Source organism: Tasmannia lanceolata, unplaced genomic scaffold (assembly GCF_043159265.1).
Source record: "Tasmannia lanceolata isolate RefF3 unplaced genomic scaffold, GAP_Taslan_0.1 ptg000037l, whole genome shotgun sequence".
Classification (NCBI taxonomy): domain Eukaryota; kingdom Viridiplantae; phylum Streptophyta; class Magnoliopsida; order Canellales; family Winteraceae; genus Tasmannia; species Tasmannia lanceolata.
Window position 1 is genome coordinate 12,166,616 of NW_027518714.1, and position 27,589 is coordinate 12,194,204.

Here is a 27,589-nt window from a genome sequence, read left to right on the forward strand (position 1 = left end):
CCTGCTTCTTTTACACTGGGAGGGGGTGGTTCCGGGAAGAAAAGGGGGCGAATATATCATTTCCTTAAAATATTGGTTATAATAGCACATTCGTTTTGCATGAATCACATCCCTGCATCACTGCATCGCGCGTGCTATTTCTTGTAAATATGTTACAATTTCATCATGTGCCCAGAGAATCTAATTATATGTGTAAAATTATTTAATACATTGGGAAATGATATTTCCACCTTTTGCTTGTTTCTCCCTAAATATGATTATATTTCCACTCCCTTTTGTTTAGCTTTTTGCAGAGAAAAGACAGAGAGGAGGGTGGAATTTTATACGCCTTTTTTTATTGGGTTCTTTCCACCAAATGATCATAATAGTTTATTATATGGAGAAATTTTAATTTGTTCTTATTTTTATTTTTTGTGGACCATTGTTCAAAAGGAATATTACATAATGCATCATGTTATGTACCAATTTTGCAGCAATTGAATTGATCTGGACCGTGGATGGTGAAAAATGGGTCATTAATCGTCAAAAATTTAGATCCTCCGGACCCACTTATATCGCCTAGTAGGGACCTATAGAGTAAGGCTCTGTTCACTTGTTTTTTCGGGAAAGGAAAAGAAAATGTTTCCCAGGAATCTGACATGGCATTAGTAAAAGAAATCCAGCTAATCTGTGTAGGAAAAAGTTTCCCTAGACTGTTCACTTGCGCTAGAAAAGGTTTCCAGGGAAACTGCTTGCCCTTCTTTTTGCACTAGTTTTTCAGGGAAACGAAATCCGTGTGTTTTTGGTCGGAAATGGAATCCCTAAAGGATGGGAAAATGGGCTTTTCCATGTCATTTTTTGATTTTTTGCAAATATTCCACATGTGTAATTCTATTTTCTCTGGAGAGCTATTGTATAGCAGGCAAACATTATCCAAGGATTTGCTTTCTAGGGAACGCAAGGGAAATGATATATTTGCTCCCTTTTGCTTCCCCCGGCCACTCCCTTATAGTGTAAAAGAGTAATCTTAATTAGTAAATACACTAGAGTGTAGCCCGCGAAGAAAAGGGGCGAATATATCACCTCCCATAGATTAACGATCGAGATCTACAAACACTTACAAGTGGCCATAACCGTCCTTACCGATAAAACAAAATAAATGATGGAAAAAACAGTTTAAATAAGGGTAGTGATATATTCTCCCCTAAGTATATTTATGACTACTCGTTTACACTAGAGTGGGCTGTCCCATGTAAAAAAAGGCCGTGCATATATCATCTCCCTTTTAAATAATCTCTGTTCTTGTTAATGTCATATGACATGGGTCCATTGGTCATCCCAAGCTGTTGATCTTCAATAAGGAAAAGATAAGAAGACGCTCTTGTGTCAGGTTTATCTCAAACATCTCTCATGAAATTGCCACGTGTACTAATATAGGATATACTTGTCATTTCGTTAAAAAAACAAAGAGCTCTAAGATCAAATGCCTGACAAGAGCGTGTCTTCCTAGTAGCAGGTCTTTAAATAAATTCACGATTCGGTCCGATTCATGGAATTCGCGATTCGGTCCGATTAGGACCCACTCACGAGAAGACCATGGAAAAGAGCGCCGGCCGCCGGCTTCTCTATATAAATAAATTCTCCCCCTGCCTTTCATTTCCCATTTTCTCGCAAGTGGAGGCAAAAATCAAGAAACAAGAAAGAACAAAAGAGAAAACTCTCGTCCCTCTCCCTCATCTGAAACCCTAACCCTAACATCTTTTCTCTCTTCCTCTTCAAATTCCTCGATCCGATCTCTCTCCCGATCAACTCCTCCTTCGTTCCATTCTCCGGTGAGTTTCTCATCGTCCGGTGCCGGAAATCGGCCGACGGAAACGAATAAAACGGCGGAAAGAAAGATCTCCGGTCCAATTCTCACCGCCGGTAGTTCTGCATCAAATTCCGGCATGGGAGTGGTGTCGAGCGAAGGCTTGGCGCGAAGGTTCTGGATCAAATTCCGGCAAGAATCGGTGTTCGCGGAATACACGCCTTTCGTCGTCTGTTTAGCGTCGGGGGATTTGGAATTGGAGACGTTCCGGAATTACATCGCTCAGGATGTGCATTTCCTTAAGGCTTTTGTGCAAGCGTGAGTTAGATTTCTTTTCTTTTTTCCTTAATCTTGATTTTCCTAAGGTTAGGGTTAGGATTTCGGCTTTTTCTTCTTCGTTTCCTTTCATTTTCTTGAATTAGGTTTTGCTTTGATGTTTAGATACGAGATGGCGGAGGACTGTGCGGATGATGACGATGCGAAGGTTGCGATTAGTGATTTGAGGAAGGCTGTTTTGGAGGAGTTGAGATTGCATGATTCGGTCGTTCAAGTAAGCTTTTGAGGTTTCTTTTTCTTTAATCTTGAACTTTCATGGCATTGACTTTCTTTCTTGTGATCTTTCTCTATATGATATATCAATTATCAGTAATTGATTTAAAAGATCTGAGAATCTATGCTTTTATTCTGTCTGTTGCAAATCGTCTTGAACAGTGATGGAGGACTGAAACCATCCATTTGAGAAACATGTAGAATCTCAGGTTTAAATTCTCATCTTGTTTTATAGACAGTATGATCTTTTGAAATAATACAAACAATGCTTTGTGGATCTAAAACATGATGTGTAGATTTCACCAAGGTGTATTCTCAATTCTGACACAGAATTTACAAGATAAATCCATTCGTGTAGAGTCAAAATCAATGGCGTGTAAGTTACCTGGGGGCATCTTGTTATAAAGAAGAAGAACATGACAGAAATATTTATGCTGCTGGGATGGCAATAATCCTTCCTACATCTACCTTGCTTTCTGCCGGTCTTGATTTATTTTTGCTATGCTCTTTGATACTTGCAGATGACTGTAATTTGTTGGCCAGACAATCATTTTTAGATTGTTTGGCTAGCTATATAATTTGCTTCAATTCGCTATACAAAGTACAAAGCAAAATTCTTTATCAAGTATACGGCAATGAAAAGATTCAGTATCAAACTTCACAAGATCAATTCAACTCGTACTTTTCAGTTTTCACTGTTCACTATGTTATCTCAATGATAGCCAGTAAATAACACTAATTTGAAAAAAGTGTTTTATTTTATTTTTATTTTCTTTTGTTAAGAAAAAGTTAAAAAAACATTTTGAAAAACTAAAAAGAAAAACAGTTATATTCAGCTAGATATATCTGTAAGACTTATTGCATGAACCATCGCTTGCGTGAGGATATTACCTATTTTCAGATTTGTCTCAACTTATGACCTTAGAGGCACGGAACGGGTCCAAGTGCGTGGGCGGGGCGGGGAAGTGTGCGGATCTAAAATAGTCTAAGGTTGGCAGCGCCATGGAAGCGTTTATGTAATATTTTCTTTATCTTTAAAAATCCAAGTACATAAAAAAATAGTAATTTCTAACTATCTTCATATATATTTTTCAAAATTTAAGCACATAAAAAAATAGTAATTTCTTACCATCTTCATTTCCGTGCCCTCTTTCCTCTTGCCTTCTGAAGACGCCTTTGTGCTTGCTCCATTGAAGTACTTTGAAGCACAGTTTTAATTCCCTTGCGTCCGCATTGACTCCCTTTTACCTTGGCCGCGTTCCGCATTGCGTTGCATCCACGTTCCGTGTTTTGCCCTACAGAGTCAATGAAAACTCCTTTTGACTCTCCTGATTTATGACCGTGTCGAGTACTCGACCACATCGTGCTGTGTCGACTAGGATTTTCTTCGGCTGCGTTTTTAAAAACTGCTTTGAAGAGATGGAGGAGTTTGATGCAAGGAAGTTGGTTATGCTAGGACTGGTGGAGTAATAGGAGTATGTGATGTGGAGAGAATGACATCATCAGTAGGGTTTGACAAGCTCCTTAGTCGCTCCTTTCTAAGGAGTGTCGAATTGCGGTTTGGGAGCACGAGTGGCACCTATGACGCACGATTCATGTTTCTAAGCTTATGACCTGTGATATAGATGGAAGGAGGTTTGTGCGAGCTCGGAGCAGGTGAGTGCCCCTATTCAAGATTGGGAGCACCCTGAGCAGGACCCTCTAAAGCTAAACTTTGAAGGTTATAGTTTGAGAAATCCGGGCCTAGCTGGAATTGGCGGTCTTCTTAGGGACAATAGTGGTTCTACGAGATGGGCCTTCTTGGGTCCCATTGACATCACAGATTCTAACGAAGTGGAAGTGGGGGTGATTTTATAGGGTGTCGGAATGTTAGAGAGCAGACTTCTGAACCAAGTAATAATAGAAGACCTCTTAATGTCATAAGGTGTCTCAAGGGGACCCATGTTGTTCCATGGAGGTTTGCACATTATTTTGGTGAGATCCAAGATAGAGTGTCGGGCTCCTCCATATCTCATCATCATGAAAGGAGATTGGCCAATAGCGAAGTTATTAGGCTAGCTAGGGATGTTTGATTTTCTTCCACTTTGAGGGCCCTTGACTTCAGTTTATGATTTCCTCCATATCTCATCATCATGAAAGGAGATCGGCCAATAGCAACGTTAATAGGCTAGCTAGGGATGTTTGATTTTCTTCCACCTTGAGGGCCCTTGACTTCAGTTTATGATTTCCTCTGTATCTCTCTTTTTTTCTCTCATCGAGTTGTACTGACCATCTCAATCACAGGATTTCCTGCTTTTTCATTTTCCTTAATATAATTATCAGCTATTCAAAAATAAAAAAGATCTGCTATGTGCGAGATGCAGTTTTTAGATGTTGTCAGTTTCACGAAACCTGATGGACTATCTTTATTGGAGTGCTTAGAGTCTGATGGAAAGCGGAGCTTAATCCATAAGTATACTTTTGCATCTCACTGGCTGGTTCAGGTGTCATTATTTTGGCAGGTTTTAAGTTAGATTTATGTCTTCTAGTGTATGTTCATGCATTGTCTTTGTTTGGGTGATCCTGTTCACTGTTTACGTGTTGTTCTATAATCCTCTAGCTTGTATTTGATTTGAGTATTGTCAAATTTGAGCCAGTTCTGTTTTGTCTGTTGTTTCCAACCATTCTCTGAAGTGTCTCTGATCTTACAAGTACCTACGGAAAGAAAGGAATATTTAGAAGTTTGGGAAATTTCGTTAGGTAGAGTTCCATAAATAAAAATTTCATGTTTCAAGATTGGATTATTGGAATTTCAGGTAGAAGTATTGAGTGAAATGCCAAAACTCCTGAAGTTGCAAACAACTACCAAAAGAAATTGATATTTTGGAAGGGGAAAGGTTCCATTGATACAGTGACATAGGTGGAAGGGAAAGGTTCCTGAAGGGATTTGGCTACCATAAGTGTGTCCACTGTCTCCTTGGCTACATGTTATTAGTGAATTGCTGTGAGCTTAAGAATGAGTTGTACCTGGAATTTTGAATGTCCATTTTGAGGGTTTTTTATGTTTAGATGAAAGTGTGGGAATGAATAAGATCTCGTGAATTTTTTGCAAGTTGAGGTCTTGGTGAAACGAAAATCGAAAAAGCACAATTTTGCGTGGAACTTCTTAAGATGCCCAAGTTATTTCTTGCCTTCTGTTTTGATTTGTGTGGCTGAATTTTCCTAGAAATTAATCTGTGAGGATTTCTATTGAATTTGGATTAGTGGTACTTAGCCAGAAACAATTGGAATGTTTGTACATTGTACTTCTCAAGGAATCATATGAATTCAGGTTTGTATAACTGTCTCACAGAAAATGCTGATTGTGTTGGCCAATTGTTTCAATTTTATTTGTACTTCTATATTATTGTTTATTGTTTTTCTTCTTTGTTTCTTTTTTTTGAGTTTTAGAGTCAATCATTTGATGTGTTATTAAGGTGACTAATTTTGAGGTTGTAATGGATTCTGCTTGATTCGCTTCTAACAAAAAAAAGGATTCTGTGTGGTGGTAAAATTGTCATATGCTGCTGTATTTATGTAATCTGGTTATTGAATTAGGAGATCATGTTAAAATTTTTTAGGGACAACTCGATCTTTGCAAAACCAAAAAGATCAATAAAAAAATAAACCGTTTTTATAGGCATGGTGAATTTTTTGTGAGTAGATCTGTGTTTTTTTTCTTTGGAACAATAATTTGTTAGTAAGAGAAGAAAAGAAAATCCAAGGGCTGGAAAACCAGCAAAACATAAAAAGCAAATACACACTACAAAATGGGCATACCGTCCCAGTTCCCGTACCCTTAATTCAATACTTCACCCCGAAATTTGCGAGTCTCCTTTTTTGACCTTTGAAGTTGTGTCATGTGAATGCTTTCTTTTCATTGTCCTAAGTAGATGGGGCAGTTCTTACGTTTCAAATTTATACCAACATACCAAACTCCTAGAACCTAGATCCGCCCACTCTAGCTTACCTTAGAAAGCTTCCAACCGTAAACCAGTTGAAAAGTATCTTGACTCTGCTCCTGCTCTTGTGGTCCACCTTTGCTCCTAGCTTGGAATATCAAGCATTGTGGGTCTTTACCCCACACCAAGCCACACTTGTTTAGTATAGAACTCCAAATTGTCCAACCAAACTGAGATTGGATAATCAATTGTTATCAGCTCTTCCATCACCAAATATTCTTGGGAATCTGAAACCTCTGCAGTGGTGAAGCTGATTAGTTGAATGAATCTTGTCAGGACCTGCAGTCCAGTGAAAAGCTAGAACCCTGAGAGGATCTCTTGTAAAGTTATTAATGATCCAAAGAAATTAAAGCCAACAAGAATTAACTTCGATTGTGTATGTGCAGATGTTCATTCTTGTTCATATTACATCTTTTGAGGGGGTTATTTATGCAAGTAGAGTTTTTTGAAGGAAGTCACTTGTGCAGGAATGGGGTGTTGATGTCACAAAAAATAGCACTCCCAACTCAGCAACAGTTAAATACACTGATTTCCTGCTGGCAACTGCCACAGGGAAGGTTGAAGGAGGGAAAGGGCCTGGCAAAATTGCGACTCCTTTTGAGAAGACAAAGATTGCTGCATACACAGTAGGTGCCATGACCCCTTGCATGAGGCTCTATGCCTTTTTGGGTAAGGAGCTTCAAGTTTTCTTGGATTCTGGTGAAAGCAGCCACACGTACAAGAAGTGGATTGACAATTATTCCTCTGAAAGTTTTGAGGTCTCTCTTATTTAAAGCGATAAACTTTCACAATAATTTCCATATATTGGTTTAAACGGCCATGTTCACTGAAACTGCACTCCTATTTATCCTTCTTGACACAGGCATCCGCTCTGCAAATAGAGGACTTGCTTGACAAACTTAGTATCTCTTTGACGGGAGAGGAGCTTGAAGTCATAGAAAGGCTTTATCAACAAGCTATGAAACTAGAAATTGAATTTTTTTCTGCTCAACCGATTGTCCAACAAACTGTACTCCCTTTGTCAAGAGTGAATGATGCAGCAGAGCAGCGTCTTATTATATTTTCTGATTTTGATTTGACATGCACTGTTATTGATTCATTTGCCATCCTCGCCGAGATTGCAATACTAACTGCACCCAAAGCTGATCAGAGTGGACTTGAAAATCTAAATGCCGGAACATCATCTGTAGATTTGAGGAACTCTTGGGATGCCCTTTCCAGGCAATATACCGAGGAATATGAACAGTGCATAGAAAGCATTGTGCCCGCTGACGAAGGTAATTCTAGGGAGTTGTAGTTAAGGTTTGGTCTTTTAGTCAATAGATAGGACAGGTTACAGGAGGGAAGTTGTGAGAAAAACAATAAGTTTCTTTTTCATGAGGGGGCACCCCTTCTTATTCTTCCTACTTCACTTTCTTTTCAGGGAAAACATTTGACTATGAAGGTCTTTGCAAAGCTCTTGAACAGCTTTCTGACTTTGAAAAACGAGCTAATTCTCGAGTCAGTGAATCTGGATTACTGAAGGGTATGAATTTAGATGACATAAAACGGGCTGGAGAACGTCTAATACTCCAAGATGGTTGTACAGGTTTCTTCCAGCAGATTGTAAAGAAGAAGGCAGAGCTGAATGCAGATGTTCACATAATTTCATACTGTTGGTGTGGGGATCTCATTAGATCATCTTTTTCTTCAGGTATCTTTTAATCGTCACTAATCTCGTGGAGCTTACTAATTCCATTCTACACCACACTAGGGACTATCTTGCATATCTCTAACAAGTAAATAAAGCTTTTCTAGTTTTTCAATCTTCGTAACTCTGGTCATTTTAGATGTTTAATTTCTGCCAAACTGGTACTCCTTGACTGATATCTGTCTCAAAATTATGATATCTGTATTCATGGACATTTCTTTCAATTGGAGAATTTAAGAATTAGGATGATTTCATTTGCTATATGATTTGGCCGACACTTTAAATTTATTGCCGACACGACACCTGTGTCCACACGCGTCGACACTGCTTTAGACACTTTTAAATGTTTTGCTAGAAGTGTCAGTAATTTTATATGTATGTGTGTATGAATGTGACAATATTTCTAGATTTTTAGAGGTTGCCATGTCAGATACCTCGTATCCGTGACAAAACTCGGCACACAAATCCTTGTCCACAAATCGTTGATTATATGTACTTTCTCTTTTAGCCATGTCCCCGTTTCTAACCTTTTTGGAGTTTGTCGTGTCCGACAGTCCATGTCGACACGCGTCACTCGTGTCCGTGTCCACAAATCATAGCATAGCATTTGCTGCTAGATATAAAATACGCAAAACTGATTTGATATCTCAGAAACTGATTAAGAAATTTGGTGAGGAAGCTTTCTTCGCTTGTTTGAGTCTGGGGACTTCTCACTTTAACCATGTCAATGACACAAAAGAGGATCGTCCTTCATCAATATAATGGCTATCATTTTCAAAAAAAGAAAGACTCAAAAGAGGATTGTCGCCAGAACTCTGTCCAACACAGTTTGTTTTTAACTATATAACCGGGGTAATCTGCTGTCTTTTATGTGTTAAATTCATGCAGATTCAAGTGACTTTGACTCTTGATGCTTAGGAACAATGTTTCTTTACCACATCATGTGCTTATTAGTTCAAGTGATATTCCAGCTTCAATGTAGTTCATTAGATTCCATAAGTGTGTGCTTTTTAATTTTTTGGCTGGTAGGACAGTGCTCATCCTGGCTCTTTCTTTACACTCATTTCGGTGAACATGCATTCTTTCTGGTGCCGTTCTAAGACTATGATCAATGTGCTTGCTGATATAAATTTGGTCTGCCCTAGTGACATATCTATTTCCAAACTTCAGTTTTTCTGCCACCATTCCTCATCTATGTATAAGTACAGTTATGCATTTATGGATCAGGCGGCAATTGTATTTATACACAACTTTTTCCAAGAGTACCCGGCTTATGCATCCTTCATGTAGGTAGTTTCTGTTGGAACATATTTAGCATGATGCAGGTGTTGGAACATATTTATAGAAGCTTGTACTTATTTCTATTATGAACCCTAGCAACATTAGGAAATAATGCATCCATGGATTAGGGCTGAAATTTTCGTTCTTTTTTTCTGCTGTTTACTTCAGCAGTCGAGTTTGGCATGGTTTTAGGCTGGGATTATCAAATTGCATGCACAAACAATATAACTTGTGTATGTATTGTCAATGTGAAATGCATTTGTGTTGAATTATGATGTTGGCTTCTGCATGTTTCTAAGATTGCTTGAATGGAATGCCATGCAACTCAAGTCTTTTGAATTTTAATAATTGTTAATTATATAGTGATGAAATAATGAATATATAAACGAGTTCTTTTGCTATGGGACTGTGCCATTATGCTTTCTGGAGACAATGAACTGAAGATCATCTTTTTGTGGCAACCAGGTGACCTAAATGTTTTGAATGTACATTCCAATGAGTTCGTTTACGAAGATTCCGTGTCCACAGGGGAGATTGTTAAGAAGGTGGAGTCTCCCATTGACAAGGTTCAAGTTTTCAAGGACACTTTGAAGAGCTGTAGCGACACTGGCAAGCACTTATCTGTTTACATTGGAGACTCTGTGGGTGACTTGCTTTGCTTGCTTGAAGCGGATGTAGGGATCGTTTTTGGATCAAGTCAAAGCCTAAGGAAAGTGGGCACTCAATTTGGTGTCTCTTTCATTCCATTATTCTCTGGTTTGGTGAAGAAACAAAGGGAATTCACCGGAGAGAATTCTTCTAAATGGAAAGGCCTGTCTGGCATTCTTTACACTGTCTCTAGTTGGGCTGAAATACACGCCTTTGTTTTGGGGCCATAGAAATATCTTCAATATAGGGTTCTTTCTTTTGTTTCCTTATTTTGCGTAGAACAGATCCAGGAATTCATATAGTAGATATATCGATATAGACAACAATGGTGGCTAATTTTACAAAGAGCCACTGGGGTCAGCCGTTTCCTTTTATTTTTTCTACAGGACCTGCCATGAGAATATGCAAATGCTGAATTTTCATTGCATATGCGTACGATTTGAGGTATTTATGATCTCTTGCTCCATCCCTTTTCTACTCTGTTTTCCACATTTTCTTTCTCAAGTGACAATGGCTGTGTGTTTTTTCACTTGTTCAGGTACTGGGAGATGGCAGTTTCAGTCAGCAAATGGCCCAAGAGGTTAGAGATGGAGATGCATGAATTTGTTTGTCTATATAGATTTCAGATGTAATTGAAATTCTTTAATGGCTATTCAATTTTGGGGGATGGTCATTTGGAAGTTGTGTGTGTGTTTTTTTTTCAATCGAATAGACATAATCAGTCATCCTTGTTTAGTCTTCCGTAATTTTTCAGCGGTAAGATCAACATGTAAAGTTTCCTATTATGGTCATATTTCTTCATCTCAATCTGGTGAATGACATTATCAAGGGTATTTTTCTTGTTGGAGCAGATGTAGAAGGTGATTTGATTTTTTATTTTCTCTATCAATGAAAATGTCTGAAAGATGAATGTGGTACATGGTTGCTTTTTTTATTGATTATTCAGAAGGGTTTGCTATTCTTTAAATTTTTTATAATGTTGTACTTTGTTAATAACTTCTCTACAGAGGGGTGGGGAAATTGAAACTTAAGAGCTTTGTAATTTGGTCTACCCTAACAGTACTTTGATGCTGTTTCAACAACCCTAAAAAACTAGGGGCGCAACTCAGGTTGGATTGGGCTGAGGATAACACTAGCCCAACCTAAGATAGCATTCCCTCAACCCTAACCCGACCTGACTTGAGCCTCGGGTCGAGAATGGTCATTGGTCAACCCAAACCCAGCCTGCCTGTAAATCTCTCAACCCCAATCGGCCAATCCAACAAGTCTAACCTATTTTTTTGAAATCGGGTGAGGTTGAGTCAGGTTGGGTTTGGGTTAACCTTGGGCAAAACAAAAAAGGAAAAAGAAAAAAAGAAACATAATCCTAAGAAATCACAATAAAATTAGAGGACGGATGTCAGATTTAGGTTGGGTCGGGTTGGCTTTTCCCAACCCAATCCGAAGAAATGCCAACCAAACCCAAGCCAAAAGGGTTGGGCCCGACCCCAGTTTCACCCCTACAAAAAGCTCTCAACAAAAAGGCTCTCAAAAGCAAATTGAAAAAAAAAAAAAAAAGAAGGAAAGAGAAGGTGAGCTTGTGCAATTATTAAAAGATGGTGGTGAGGCAGATTAGATGACCCAAAAAAGGCCCTGTTCTTTTTATATTGGCACCCCTACTCATTGCGGGAGTTGGAAACCCGCGTGGTTTGTAGAGAGATTTGTTGGCATTGACCGGGTCACATGGATGGTTTCCCCCACCCACCACTTTAGGCACAGGCAATGAGCGTGTGAAAGAAAACCCATGAAAACTATGTATTGACAACTCCCTTCCATGTAACGGGCACCCTTGCATGCTAAAAGTGGTGGTTGTGGCAATGGAGGCGGTGGCCGGGACCGGGGCACCGAGGAAAGTAATGGTGGTGGCGGACCCAGGCCGGGAGTCCGCAGGCGCTCTCCAATGGGCCCTATCACACGCGGTGCTAGACCATGACGAACTAATCCTCCTCCATGTTGGTGGGGCTCACAATTCGCGACGCAATTCATTCTCCACATTCCTCAAACGCCCTCAGCCTTCGAATTTACACGTTGATTCGACCACCTCCTCCTCCTCTATGGATGGCCATGGAGGAGGAGATCTTGAGTTCCTCGAAGAAATGAGGACGAAATGTGAGGCCATGCACCTAAAAGTGCACGTACAAATCGAGAGTGTGGAAACGGACGGCAAGGATAAGGCGTCCACCATCCTAATGCAGGCCAAGGCGCTCTCGATCGATCTTCTTGTTATAGGCCAGAGGCGCAATTTCTCTCAAACATTCCTAGGGTGAGTTCATATAAAAAAAAAAAATATTTGAACATAGAGGAATGATCCAAAATTACATTACACCGAATAACGCTATAGTCATCTGATCACACCGTCCGATCAAAATCAAAGCGTGGTTTGATGTGAATGGATGGTGATGAGCAGTGGACACATTGCGTTTTATGGTGTATCAACAAAATGATAATTCCACTCCCTTGTTTTTTCTTCATTTTACCATTTCCTAATTAGTGGATACAAAAGAGCATCTACAATTCCCAAAATGACAGCACCTGCCAATCCGAAAGTGTTTAATACACAGCACAAGTGCCATTATCGAAACAAGGGAGTGCAGATTTCATATATATAGACACACTCACCCTTTTCTTCCCCGAGCCACCTCCTTGTAGTGTAAAAAGCGTACTAGAGGAGGTGGACCGGGGAAGAAAAGGGGCAAATGTCATTTCCTTATAATGTATATCAGAAAAAAAAGAAGCATGTCTAATGAACGTTTCCTTTGTTTTTGGTTCTTACAGAAGTAAGCTAAGTGGAAGCTTATCACAAAAAGGGACGGATACTGCTGAGTTTTTGATCGAGAATAGCAAATGTCTATGCGTAGGAGTCCAAAAGAAGGGGCAAAACGCAGGCTATCTTCTCAACACCAAGACACATAGGAACTTTTGGCTTCTTGCTTAGCATCACTTTTGTAGCTCCATCTATCTTCTCTTAATTTGGGTTGTTAACAAGGATTGTATGTGGTTTTTATACATACACGCATTCCCTTGGATGAGATGTAAATACATATACATTGACATGACCATCACCACAATTTAACCAACCCCCTTTCAGACCACATAGGAAACATGACATTGCCATGCATTAATTGTATCAGTGATGGCATCAATCAATGCTGCTGATTCCAAGCCTTAGAGATATTGTATACATTTGTGAAAGAGAATGTGATTGGTGGGGATATGCCTACATGCATACATATATACATACATACGCAGATAGTTGTACCCTTTAAATCATTTACATGGGATGACCCTACTGCTTCGATCTGCAATGGGGCTTCACAATATAGAAACCTCCACAGATTGGAGGGTTAGGGTCATCCTGTAGAGATGATTTACGGGGTCTAGACAATTTACATTGTAGCCCATCAAATGAACAATTTGGATCATCATAAGAAGTTAGCTCAGTATACTTCCTGAAAAATAATAGACTTCTTTTGGTTAGGTAAGCTGGGATCAAACCTGTGACCTTAGGGTTGAGATACAAAGCCTCAACCATTGTTTATTCTTTATTATGCATTCCATAACTTATCTGACAACACATTAATAAATGAAAACAATGGGTTTTTAGTGGCAAATGAAAACCATGTTAAGCAATAAACAAACATAATTTTCACACACACATCTATATAGATATCTACTACAATCTACTACAATAAGCTGGGATGAAAAAAAAAGAGATTTTTTTCCATTTTTTTGAAAATTACATGAGAATTACACGTCACATTTTTTGACTTTTTTTGAACAAATGCACCCATTCAACTCATATAATTTCAACCATACCCCCTCCTTTATGCTTTTAACAAAGGCACCCATTAAATCATATAATTTCAATCCTACCCACTCCTTTATGCTTTTAACAAAGGCACCCATTAAAGCTATATAATTTCAATCTTATCCCCCTCCTTTATGGTTTTTAATAAAAAATCTATAGGGTGATCTTAACCATCCGATTTAAGAGGAATTATGGAAACATCTATGGATTTGAGGGCTAGGATCAGCCTATGGAAATGATTTTTGGGGCACAACCTATTTATGTTGTGTTTCATCACATGGACGGTTTGGATCAACCTATGACGTGGTCCGTACAGTTCTTTGTCGGCCCGTGCATCGCACGGGTTCCTTACTAGTATACTATATAAGAGAAGAGAAAAGAAGAGAATTTTTTGAATTTTTGGAAAATTCAAAAAATTACACATCACTTTTATTGACTTTTTTTAACAAATGCACCCATTCAATTCACATATTTTCAATCCTACCCCCTCCTTTATGCTTTTTAACAAATGCACCCATTAAAGCCACATAACGATATGGAAATGATTTTTGGGGCACAACCTACATATGTTGTGTTCCATCACATGGACGGTTTGGATCAACCTATGACGTGGTCCGTACAGTTCTTTGTCGGCCCGTGCATCGCACGGGGTTTTTTTACTAGTATATTATAAGGAGGAAGGGCTGTCTGACTGTTCACGCCCACGTGGCAGCTCTTCCTTCGATTAAAAAATTTTGAAAAACTATTTTTCCTGCAATCCAAACATAGCCCAAAAGAAGAATGATGGATCAAAGGGTTAAGATGGTCCGATCACGGTGGGACTAGCAACAATATATTAGACTCTTGTTACTTGACCAGCTATTTGGAGATTTTGTTTGCAAGAAAAATGGTAAGAACTTAATCTTTACTTCGAGCCACAGTTTACTCTTTCATTTGGATATTTGATCAGATCCAGTGATCCCACCACCAAATACAAGTCCGGTCCATTCCCTTTTGCTCCATCTTGATTAAATGATTTTATGCCCTTGATTATTTATTAGTCCTTGATTAGGGTTCCTCCAAGAGAAGTAAACCGTTGATTATTTATTAGTCGACACTATAAAAACTAAAAAGCATCATTTGAGTTTGCTCATGATGTTATTAACAGATCAACGGTCATGATTATGCAATAAGTTCCCATATTTTGATGATCTCGCACTCCTCACTTTATTAAAAAGTACATTATGGCCCGGACCATAGGATGATCCAAACCGTCAATTAGATTGGCCACAGCCTAAACAGGTTGTACCCAAAAATTATTTCCATAGGTTGATCTTAACCCTACGATATGGAAATAATTTTTGGGGCATAACCTATATAGGCTGTGGCCCATCTAATGGACAGCTTGGATCATCCTATGGTGCGGGCCATACCATACTTTAAATAAAGTGAGGAGTGCTATCATCAAAATACTGTAGTGCTGATATCATTTCCCTTTCTCTATCCATATTAGAAGCTGTAAAGCAGGTAGTGAATGGCTCTCCTTAGTACACACCACACCCCATCAAAACCCCCACCTCCCTGCATTTCTTCTTCTTCTCTCTCTCTCTAATGGCGACAATGCACTCTCTCACATTCTCCTCTCCCATTTCCCAGTGTCACAAGCAACAGCGCTCACTCGCAGGTATGTGTATCTTTCTTCCTTTCTCCTTTTCTTGTCCTATTCGAATCAAGCAATAGAAAAATCAGATGTTGTTTGGGTTTATATCTATTACATAATTGAACTTCAGGGTGGTAGTAAAAATCATACATTTGGGTTTTTCGATGGAAGGGTATGTTTGATGCCTAGTTTTACATAAAGGATGAGACTAATATGGGTTCGTGTCTTTTCTTAAAAATCCCAAAAGTTCCATTGGTATGTGTAAGGTAAGATTAAGATAATGCTTTTAGCCAAAGATGGGATTTTGAAGCTCTAGTGCATTTCAAAATGTAGGATTTTTTTTTTGGGGGGATGTTTTGCAGTGTAAATGGAATTGCTTATTGAATTTGTAATATCCAGTATGGGATATAGAGAGTTGATGAAGAAAATGATTGATTAAAGATATGTTTCTTTGGCATTTTTATTGTATTTTGAAGAATTGAGTTGTTACTGTATTTGGATATTTTGAACATCAGGGATTTATGATAGTAATTAGGTGACAAAGAAATAGAATTTGGAAACAGTCACATTTAGTATGTTGAAGATAACGCCAATGTTCTGCCATGAACTGTTGGGTAAAGGTCCTCAACTTCTTATTGTTCATTTTAAAAAGAAGAAGAAGAAGAAGAAGAAAGTGCTGCCCAAGTTTCTGTGGTTTCCATCATTTGGTAGAGGCTTAAGCTATTTTGCATTTGGATGGTGTGGAGTGATATCACATTTGTCTCTATTTTATTGAATGGTCCCAAATGCGCACTAGTTCATGAAAATGTTGAAACAATGTTTAAAAACTAGGATTCAAACGAGAACTCGACGAAGGTAAAAGGGAGTAGAGTTTGCGAGTCAAAGTGAGTTTTGATTGACTTGGTAGGGCAAAACTTGGACTTGGACAAGAACTAGGCCAAGACAAAGGGGAATTGTGTGAGTCCACGAATAACCCTCTCAGTTTTTAAATAATGTGCTGAAGATCATCATTCCTTTCAGTTTTCTTTTTATGGCTTCATTTTTCATTTTCCTGATTTTTTTTTTTTTGCATTTTGGATTTTTAATATCGAAAATGATGCTTCTCCAATCACACTATGGCAGGTGGGACTTTATATCTTGCAGATAAATTTACAGTAAATAATTATTTATTTTCTGGTGGTCTAAGGTCACACACTCATTGATGTAGGACCGTGAAGGGAAATTTGATGAAAGGGGAGAGAAATAGACGAAAGGGGATAGAATTAGAAGAATAGGGGAAGAAGAGACAAAAATAACCTGAAGAAGAGACAAATTTAAGGAGAAGAAGAGAATAATAGACGAATTTAGGGAGAGAAGAGAAGAAAGCAGAAGAGGGAAGAATAAAACCAGAATTAGAGGGAGAAGAACCTTTATTCAATATCAATCAAAGTTAACAATAAAGTTGTAAAGATGCCTATATATAGGCAAATAAACAACCTAAAAGATAGAAACCTACTAAAGTAAGAATTCCTAAAAATAACATGGAAAATGAAACCCTAGAAACTAATAATGTGGAAATAAAAATGTTAGAAACTAAATAATGAGGAAATAAATCCTAATATCTGCATCATTAGTTTATTTCCGTATTATTAGTTTCTAATATTTTTATTTCCATATTTATTAGTTTCTAGGATTTTATTTTCCATGTTATTTTTATGAATTCTTATTTTAGTAGGTTTCTATCTTTTAGGTTGTTTATTTGCCTATATATAAGCATCTTTACAACTTTATTGTTAACTTTGATTGATATTGAATAAAGATTCTTCTCCCTCTAATTCTGGTTTTATTCTTCCCTCTTCTGCTTTCTTCTCTTCTCTCCCTAAATTCGTCTATTATTCTCTTCTTCTCCCTAAATTCGTCTCTTCTTCAGGTATTTTCATCTCTTCTTCAGGTATTTTCATCTCTTCTTCCCCTATTCTTCTAATTCTATCCCCTTTCGTCTATTTCTCTCCCCTTTCATCAAATTTCCCTTCACGGTCCTACATCACTCATACACAGAGATATCTAAGATATGTATGATACTATAATTGCTGGTTGCTGGTCTCAAAGTCTTTCTTTGTTTAGATTTTCTAGAATTTCTAACTGCATACTTGGAAAAGTTGAAGGGTTTTATTGGGCTCAAATTCCATGACCTCTGGATAGATATAGTCCATATGATATCTTGCAAGTCTCATAGTTAACAAAAAACTGGAGGCCTCTGCTTGACCTAAACAAGAAGTTACTCCATATATGTGATTGTTCAGTTTTACTGTGGTCTTTTCATCTTATTACAGCTCATCATATCATTCAATTTTCAATGTGTTTTGCGATTCAGAGGCACTGTCCTCTTGTTCTCATGATATTTAAATGTAAATGTCTTATTTGATTATTACTTTAATGATTGGAATGGCTTCCTTAGATGTGTATCACTTTGAAGACTCTATTCTCTTTGAATGGCCTACAATTTTATGTTTCTTGCACTGTTGCACGCCATTCATGTCCTTGAAATAGTAGGGAACAGGCTATCATTTCTAAACTAGTAACCATGTGTCAGCATGGTCTACTAGTTTGGTTAGGGTATAGTATAGAATGCATTGTTATGGGGCTTAATAAGAACCCTAAAATGCATAAAATTATTTGGTAAGGATTAGCATGGCAACGGACTGCAAGAACATGCTGGAAAGTAAGGCTGTAGATCAATCACAAGCACTATTCGAACCATGGCATGCCCCCAAAACTTTAATGGTAACTGAGCTAGAAAAAAAAATGGCTGCAATGAACAAAAGCATTCAATGCGAGAATTTTGGATTGGCTTAGCACCATCTAGGCAATTGTGCATCCATATGATTGATACGGACGACCAAGCACCTGATGACAACACATGCTCACATGGGCAGACACTTTATTAAACATTAAGATTTTAAGTACAGTTTGTGATGCTTAATTTCAGAAGATCATTTATCCATTTCATGCTTGCGAAAATTCTAAAAGATTCCTATTTATATGAAAGAATCATTAAAGGTTGTCAATAGTGCTCCTAGCTGAGAAAGTATCCTTATAGGACAAAATTTTCTTCATTTTATTGCCATTCAAAAAAAAAAAAGTTTCATCATTTTATCCAAAGAGGTTTGAGGATGCTTTATCCTAGGGCCATGAGATTTTTTTTTTCTTTATCTCTCGGTGCTTTAAGGATCAATTTTTTCATCTTAGATTTCGAGAGAAGATGATGGTGCTTATAATTTAGGCTCTACTTTATTATCTTTATTGTGATGAGCCTGAGGTGTTCAAAATCAAATGCCTAAACCTTGTCCGCTTGCGCAGGATTGGTATCTTTACCTTGGGTTGTCTGTCAAATTGGGCGCTCTTCATTCATTGGTCAATCGCTGCAGCTTACACGTCCACAGGAGGCCCAAGTGGGACGGAGCTCTCAAATGTGCAGAAAAATAACGATGATGGTCAAGCCAGCAATTCAGTTTATCCAAGGAACTGACGAGCAGACTATACCAGACGTGAGGCTAACCAAATCGAGAGATGGTTCAAATGGTGTAGCGACATTCGTGTTTGAACAGCCCTCCGTGTTTGATTCATCTCGCGAACTTGGTGACATCACGGGTTTCTACATGATTGATGAGGAAGGGGTGCTTCAATCGGTAGATGTCAATGCCAAGTTTGTCAATGGCAAGCCCTCAAAAATAGAAGCAAAGTACATAATGCGGAGCCCACAAGACTGGGACAGGTTCATGAGGTTCATGGAGAGGTACTCAAATGCTAATGGGTTGCAGTTCATCAAGAAATGAGGCAGTGTACATCCTTCACCCTTTCTTATTTGTCTTCAGCTTGTTGGTTTTATGTAATTAAAGCCATCTGAAACTTGAAAATTTTGATTAATGCCCTTGTATCTTTAATGCGAGTACTATCTATTTTTTCTCACTTCAATTTACTTTGCATATGTTGTTATTAGAGCATAATTCACTTCCACAAAAAAACCAAGGTCCTTACATACGTGGTGTGGAAGATCATGTTCCAGTGACACAGGAAAAATGGAAATTAGATAATGTTTCCCAGACTAGAAATAGTATTATACTTGTGTTTTGCTTATACACTATATAGACCTAAATACCCATCGTGTGCAACCAGGTTTGTTGTGATTCCAGACCTTAAAACTACAAGCCTGGACTTTATGACTTTTTAATTGGCAATGGCAATGGTTTTTTTTCCTGCTCTGTGCATCGCTATAACTAAGTTTATCTGTTGTTCAGTACAAGGGAGAAATTCCTGATAGACATTAAACAGACAAAAACATCATAAACTTTGTGCTTCAACTTTGGAACAATCCGTGTATTTAACAAAGTCTGAAGAGGACTAGTACCTTGATGTATTAGAAAAGATTAATGTTGTAAATTTAATTTTGTGGGTCTGGATCTTTATGAAAGAAGAAAAGAAAACTTGGTCGGAATAATTTCTTCCTTTTCCTTGATCATGAACTTCTACTCCCTCTTTTTTCTTATGTTATCCATTAGACTTTGCAATGCAATCACAACCTTAAGCAATTACATCAATGGCCTGGCATACTTGAAACCACACACACTTAGAAATTTTTATCCTTTTCCCATTCCATTTTGCCCCTTTTTCCAATCAGTTAGGAATTCACAAGTGGATCAGCCCCCCCCCCCCCCCCCCCCCCCCCCCCCCCCCCTCTCTCTCTCTCTCTATATATATATATATATATATATATATAGGGATTTGCTAGCGTCCATCTCAGAAGGCATTTCGCGGATGGCCTGTTGCATGTGAGAGCAGCCACACCAGCTCACTTTTCAGCAGATTTTGTCTTCATTCATGATGTGGTTGGTCTGACATTCAACAGGCCATCCATGAAATGTCTTCTGCGATGGACGCTAGTAAATCCCATATATATATATATTTATATATATATATATATATATATATATATATATATATATATATATATGTGTGTGTGTGTGTGTGTGTGTGTGTGTGTGTGTGTGCCTGTGTGTGTGTGTGGTTTGTTCACCACCTAGAATGGACTGTTAACCTCAATACTAGACGCTGCTGAGGGTATCAGATCTTCACAGGTGATGATATCACTCATTAGTAGCACTGTTGGCGCTTGCTGGGCTTCATAGACTCTGATTCGTTGCACAGTGGAGCTTTTAAGTTGGATGTATGTATATATATATATATATATATAGAGAGAGAGAGAGAGAGAGAGAGAGAGAGTATTGATATTAGATATAAAAAAGTAAAGGAAAGTATTATTCTAGATAAAAAGTAAAGTGTTATTGGTATCTTCAGTCAAATAAATGACCAATGACCGAAGATCCATACATTTTCTAGAACCTCATATAAAAACCAGTCCCCTCTTTATCGAAAACAGAAGGTTTTCTCTTCAATATTCTTGGCTGCGTTTCTTCAACAAGAAGGCTAAGAATCCAGACTAGAACTACAGAAATCCTAGAGAAAGTTGCAGCATTTACTACTACTACTTATCGCCCACCCAAGTCACCGAAATTGGACTCCTCACCTTATAATGACTCAAGTGACTATGCACCCATGTTAATTGCCCTTGAGCATGCTTCACCTTCTCTTTAGCTATTCTCTCCTGGGAAATGAAACTGACTCTATACTCCCTGCTTTGGTACAAATGACTGAATGTTAAACTTTCTGGTTTGACTCTCACTTTGACTCCTCGTGGTGAAATTACTTGCACCGAGTATGTCGAATTAGGCAAACCCACATTTGTCAATCGCCTTCGGATTATCTTCATTGTCGTCTTATGCTTGAAATTCACAGACAGAGAAGGGTAATTGAGGCTAAAATGCCTGTTCTTCAACAGTACATCATTGCAACTTATGTTCCTGTGAGTAATGGTAAAAATCTCCATTCTGGCGTATCCAATAGTGCAAAGATGAGTTATATACTCATCTGTCTTGATATCATAAACCAATCCAGGATCAATTGCTCTTGTTGGGTTCACATGTCCAGAACCAAGTGCAAAGACTCCGGCGGGTTTCGACCCATCCATTATTGGCTTTCCAAAGTGGTTGGTAACATCTGCAGTTGTCATAATTGCAGATTTAATTGCAGCCGGGCTCCATGACGGGTGGGCGGACCGCACCAGAGCAGCAATTCCACTGACATGAGGGCAAGCCATGGAAGTCCCTGACAAGACAGTGAAATTTACTCTTCTAGAATCTTCAGGAAGCCCTGTGGGACCCAAATTTTGGGGCCAGGCAGCAATGATGTTGACCCCAGGAGCGACAATATCCGGTTTGAGGATTGAAGGATTGGATAAACTGGGCCCTCTTGATGAGAACAAAGCGATCGCAGGTGCTCTGGATTTACCAATGATCATCCCTCCAAATTCGATTCGAGCTCTAGGCCTCCTTGTGGAATTTATATAGTTTTTCAGGCGAACAGACTCCGCATAGCCTATCAGCGTAGCAGGCAAGACATGGACATCGACAGAATCCTCCTCCAGATTGATCTCTGTATTGGCTAAAATCATCGCGGCCCCGCCGGATTCTTTCACGACTTCGCCCTTCTCTGCCCTCCCTGTGATTCCCCTATCACAAACCACAATTTTCCCTCCAATTCTGGATTTTGAAAGGGACCCATTGAAGCAAAATTCTCCCCCATTGTTCTGGCCGATTTCATAGACCAGCTCGAGCTCTTTCCCAGCGTGTGGAAACCGGTTTCCAGGGTACATGGATTCTCCATATAGAATCTGGCCATTGCCCGTTCGAACTATGGCAGGAAATCTTCGATCAAGCGAGCTCGCACCAACAGTAGTTGTCCAAGGAGCTTCATTGGCAACTGAGCTTGGGATTGGACCATTATTTCCCGCCGCACAAATTACCAAAATACCCCTCTCAGTTGCCCTGAAACCACCTATGGCAATGCTGTCCTCGTAGAACGGTACTGGAAAACCGCCCAAGGAGAGCGAAATGACATCCACTCCATCTCTAATGGCATCATCCATCCCAGCTAGGATGTCAGAACTGTAACACCCACTGAACCAACAAACCTTGTACATTGCAACATGAGCCCCAGGTGCCATCCCTCGAGCCTCGCCCGCACCATTTCCGAGCACACTAGCCTGACGGACTGAATTCCCCGCAGCCGTTGATGATGTGTGGGTCCCATGGCCATGTGCATCGCGCGGAGAGACATACTCCGTATAAGGGGATGGGGATTGGGACGAAGAAGCTCGATGCCCTTTAGTGTAAAACTTGGCACCGATGAGTTTTCGATTACAAAGGGAAGAGTTGAAGTCCTCCCCTTCTACGCAAAACCCTCTCCATCTTTTGGGCACAGGAGGCATATGATAATCGTTGAAGCTCGGACTCTCGGGCCAAACTCCAGTATCAAGAATGCCAATTATTGTCCCTTGTCCAAATTTAGATTGAACCATTGTGCCAGTACGCGCAGAGCCGAGCCCCAAGAACTTGTATGAGTATGTGGTGTGTAATTCGAGCCGGCGATCAGGGCGGATTGCAATCACGCCGTGAGTGTTCTCCAATGCGAGAACTTCACTTTTGGTGAGACGGGCCGCAAAGCCTTCGATGGCGGAATGGTATGAGTAGAGGAGACGTGACGGGGGGTCATCTTCTTCCTCAGAGAGAATGGTTTTTTCTAAGAATGAGAGGTGCCATTGAAGCTTTGAGTTGAAACCAGAGCTACTCATATGGTGAGGGTAGAGTTGGACTATGTAGGTTTGGAGGTTGTGGGCATGGAGGGGGACAAAGAATAGTAAGGAACAAAAGAGATGGAAGAGGATTTTGGGGTCCATAGATGAGTAAATTGAGTTTGATTTGTGGTGGTTGTTGATTTTGCATTGTGTTTTTGAAGTGAGAAATAGGGGGTATTTGAAGGGGATGTTTGAGAATTTGAAAAAATGGGCTTTGGAAGCATTTCTCAAAGATGATGAGACTCGTGAGTTTTAAGGGCTCTTCATCACGAGGATCTTTTGGTGGGAATGAGAGAGGAGAGCTTCTTCAGAGGGAGCTGGGCTGAAAAAAAAAATGTCCTGCTTTTCACGAGATCTTCTAGTCAGAGTTATTGCCCATTTTCCTTGCCTAGCCGTTAGATTCAAATTCCATGAATCTTTGACTCTTTGGTCTTGTCCTCTCTTTTTTAAGACTTGAAGTATAGTGCAATTCTATATGGAAATGTCTTAAATGCCCTATTCTCAGAGCCTTTATTCACACGCTCGCTTGGCTCCTTCCGTGCCTTTATTTAGTGCTACAAGGTATGTGGGGGTGCTGTACCATACTGTTGAATTATGGTGGGGCACCCATGACTCCTAACATAGATTATAAGCTATTAAAAACCATATAAATGTAGTTTGTCTTCACAACTATAAAAATCCTTTCATCACAAACACCTATATTTAGAGTCGTTTTATAGGGTGCACCTGCATGCAGCCCAAAAAGCCACATGAATGGACGATCTAAACTCTTCTTGTTTTTGGGCCCCACGTTAAGTATAGGCTGTGGCCCAAAAATGAGCACATTTCATTACAGTCACATCCAATAATAATAGGGGTTAGAAATCTCCTCAAATCCAAGTGTTTATGATCATCCACCCCTCCTATTTTTGGGGCACTGCCTATCTATCACAGAGGCCCAAAAAGAATCGTTAAGATCATCCATTTATGTGGGCCCATTGTCCTTTTGGGGGCTTTGCTTATAGATAGATTTAGATACTGTACCTTTTTTGAGTAACTTTTTTTTGTATCCCTTTCGAACCATGGTTTAAAATTTCGGTTTCGGTGACCGTTTCGGACCCCACCGAAAACCGAAATTTCTGTCCGAAATTTGGTAATTTGGTTCGAAATTCCGGACCGAAATTTTGTAACACTTTTTAAAATAAATAAATAATGGCATTTAATCGAAATTTCGGACCTAAATTTGGTAAATGGCAAAAAATGAAATTTCGGAAAATTTCGGTTTCGGTGCCCACCGAATTTCGGATTTCGAAATTTAAAACCATGTTTCGAACTGCATTAATTTTTCTACTAGGGGTGCATTTGGATTGTTGGAATCGGTATCTTTTTCTGATATTGTCCGATTCTAATGTTTTGGTGAAAAACTTAAGGAAATCAGGGGGCATATTTGACACGAGCCCAGAATTAAAGGGGGCAATGTCAATCTGTTTCATGTACCCACATTGGAAGCACAATAAAATTACAGGTTTCATTGGTTGTTTCATGGGTTTCACCCTTTTTATTATCTGTTTCTTGTAGCAGATTTGCTGTAGTTTGTCTCTGTCTTCTGTTGTTTTGGCTCTTGTTTGCTTGAGCTTGTTCTCCCTCTCCATGTGTGTGGGGTTGTCTTTCATTTTTCATGATGTATTTTCTCTTCTTATTAATATATCTGGTGGGGGTCTTGCCTAAACCCAGCTTACCAATAAATTAAAAAAAATAAAATAAAATTACAGTGGGTCCGTCTCTTTGGACAATCTGAACATTCATATGTTGGTCCCCGCCGTAGATAGGTCGTTCCCTAGAAATCTTCTCCATAGGATGATCCTAAGCCTTGGATTTGTGGAGGTTTCTATACCGTTGTTCTTTGTAATAATATTTGAGCCGCCCAATTTATACCGAATATATCGATATTTAGGATCATCACTATAGGATGATCCTAACCTTCCGATCTTCAGAGGGAGGACATATAATAGTTTTTCTTACAGATCAGAGGGTTAGGATCATCTTATGGAGATAATTTTCGGGGCGGGGGGGGGGGGGGGGCTCATTTACATAGGGCCCATCAAATAAATAGTTTGGATCCTCGAATAATGTGGGTCCCACTGTATTCGTTTTTAAATATGAGCACGTGCGGACACCATATAAAAACTCTAGAGGGTAGAGGGACCATGGTTTTAAATTTCGACCGAAATTTTGGATTTCGGTGGAGACCGACACCTAAATCGATCAAAATCGAAACGGTCATTTATTTCGGCCGAAATTTCGGTTTTTCCGAAATTTGACCCAAAAATCTGTTTTTTTTTAATATTTCACCGAAATTTCAACGGAAATTACCTAAATTTCGGCCGAAATTTAATATTGAATAAAATATTTGTTTCAGGTTTTGTACCAGATTTCGGCCAAAATTTCTAAATTTCAGGGTCCGAAACCGGTACCGAAACCGAAATTTTAAACCTTGAGAGGGACTTCCCTAAAGCTGGGTCCCTTCACCCTTCAACCAAAACCATGCAGAAAAAAGAGTGGGCCCCAACGGATGAGTCGTGGAATGAAATCTGCACAGCTTGCCTACCGGGGAAGAAGAAACTTGTACTGCCAAGATCAAAAGGGACGGCCTGGATCAAATTTGAAAGTTGGGGAATCTAACCATCAAATTGGTGACCGAGATCAAATGTGGCCCATTAAAATTTAAACAAAAACGAGGATCATTTGATCTGGGGCAGCCAACATGACCGTGGTACTGAACAAGCATCCTATCCGTAAGATTAGGAGGACAACCACTTGATCAAGGTGGGGCCAAAGGTAATGAGAAAGACTTAGACCTTGGATTGCGGGAATTTTTTTGGAAAAGTTTGGAAAAGAATTGTCTATCCAAAATTTTATTTTATTTTTCCAATTGTTTGGTTACAGAAGAAAAAAATATTAAATTGAAACACAGCAATTCATGTTTTATTTAGATGACCTTCAATTTATGATGGAGAATTTATACCTAGAGTGCATTCATGAAGCCCAAAAATACAGTGGGCCCCATATTATTTGGATGATCCAAACCATTCATTTCAAGGTGTGCCCAGAAAATCTTCTCCATAGGATAATCCTAAACCTCTGATCTGTGGATGTTTCTATACTGTGCCGTCCATTTTAAACGTCCACAAATTGGAGAGTTAAGTTCCTCCTATGGAAAAGATTTTCTGGGCACAGCTTATCTATGTCAGGGCCCAACAAGTGAATGGGCCCCACTGATTTTTTGTGCTTTCTCTTTTATAATGATATCCCTCTAAATACACCATAACTATATTAATCACACTTCCCCATAGGAAATTTCTTCCAATCTTTTCAATTCTTTCAATCACACTTATCAGCCATCTAAAGAGAGAGAGAGAGAGGTGGTACATTGGAATATTAGCTAAAACTGCTTTTATAAGGGTACTTCTCCCTCCAAGAGAAACTAGATTCTGTTTCTAGGAAGAGAGTCTTCTATCAACCCTTTCCACTATCGGATCCCATGCCCTCTTCTTAGGGCGATCAACTCCAAGAGGAAGTCCCAGATAAGTGGTTGGGAATTCTTCATCTGAGCATCCTAATAGACTAGCATTCTGGTTTTTCCTTCTGCCTCCTGGTTAATTCCAAATAACTTAGATTTGCTAAAGTTGGATCTTTGACCAGTTACCACTTCACAGCACTGCAGAATATACTTGAGATTTAGATTTTGGGCCTCATACCAATGTGTCATCAGCGAACTGAAGGTGAGAGAGACTTCGAAACCATGATCCTCAACCTTGAAACCTTTAATTAACCCCCTGCTTCTTCCTTTTTCTAACATTCTACTGAGGGCTTCTGCTACAACCACGAACAAGAAAAGAGAAAGGGGGTCTCCTTGCCTCAATTCGCAACAGGATTTGAAGAAACCTTTTGAGGATCCATTAATCAACACGGAGAACCAAGTAGATGAAATGCATCTCATAATCCATGATCGCCATCTCGATCTAAACCCCATCCTGCCAAGCATATATAGTCTAAGCAATCCCATTCAACTCTGTCATAAGCTTTTTCCATATCTAGTTTGCACACCACTCATTTCTTTCCAATCTTAGCATAATGATCTAGTACCTCATTAGCTACAAGAGCACTATTAAGGATTTGATGACCCAAAAGAAAGGCCGACTGGCTGGAAGATATCACTTTAGGAAGCACTTTCTTCAATCTATCTGCCAAACCTTTAGCCAGCACTTTGTAGAGACATCCTACCAAGCTGATCGGTAGACTTGGCAAACGGGTGGGCCTGGTGGACCGGCAGGTCACCCCGTTTTTATCTTTTTTGTTGTTGTTTTTATTCCCACACTGTAATAGGATGATCCAAACCGTCCATGTGATGGGCAATAACATAAATAGGTTGTGCCCAAAAAATCATTTCCATAGGATGAT

The 27,589-nt window shown here is 39.2% G+C and overlaps 4 protein-coding genes across 4 annotated transcripts; 3 read left to right on the forward strand and 1 right to left on the reverse strand.

Annotated features, from left to right (window-relative positions):
• Positions 1–1,493: 1,493 nt before the first annotated feature.
• Positions 1,494–10,851, forward strand: LOC143860309 (bifunctional TH2 protein, mitochondrial-like). Its single transcript, XM_077370886.1, has 7 exons — positions 1,494–2,104; positions 2,228–2,336; positions 6,783–7,073; positions 7,178–7,592; positions 7,739–8,008; positions 9,752–10,378; positions 10,473–10,851. The coding sequence occupies exons 1-6, from the start codon at positions 1,926–1,928 to the stop codon at positions 10,162–10,164; spliced, it is 1,677 nt and encodes a 558-aa protein (XP_077227001.1). The 5' UTR covers positions 1,494–1,925; the 3' UTR covers positions 10,165–10,378; positions 10,473–10,851.
• A 939-nt stretch (positions 10,852–11,790) lies between these two features.
• Positions 11,791–12,908, forward strand: LOC143861230 (Adenine nucleotide alpha hydrolases-like superfamily protein). The gene is made up of 2 exons (XM_077372163.1): positions 11,791–12,236; positions 12,749–12,908. Exons 1-2 carry the CDS (start codon positions 11,791–11,793, stop codon positions 12,906–12,908), a joined length of 606 nt encoding a protein of 201 aa, XP_077228278.1.
• A 2,382-nt stretch (positions 12,909–15,290) lies between these two features.
• Positions 15,291–19,374, forward strand: PSB28 (photosystem II reaction center PSB28 protein). The gene is made up of 2 exons (XM_077372055.1): positions 15,291–15,444; positions 18,760–19,374. Exons 1-2 carry the CDS (start codon positions 15,372–15,374, stop codon positions 19,233–19,235), a joined length of 549 nt encoding a protein of 182 aa, XP_077228170.1. The 5' UTR covers positions 15,291–15,371; the 3' UTR covers positions 19,236–19,374.
• A 1,290-nt stretch (positions 19,375–20,664) lies between these two features.
• Positions 20,665–23,322, reverse strand: SDD1 (Subtilase family protein). Its single transcript, XM_077373575.1, has one exon. It carries the CDS (start codon positions 23,249–23,251, stop codon positions 20,942–20,944), a length of 2,310 nt encoding a protein of 769 aa, XP_077229690.1. The 5' UTR covers positions 23,252–23,322; the 3' UTR covers positions 20,665–20,941.
• Positions 23,323–27,589: the final 4,267 nt, after the last annotated feature.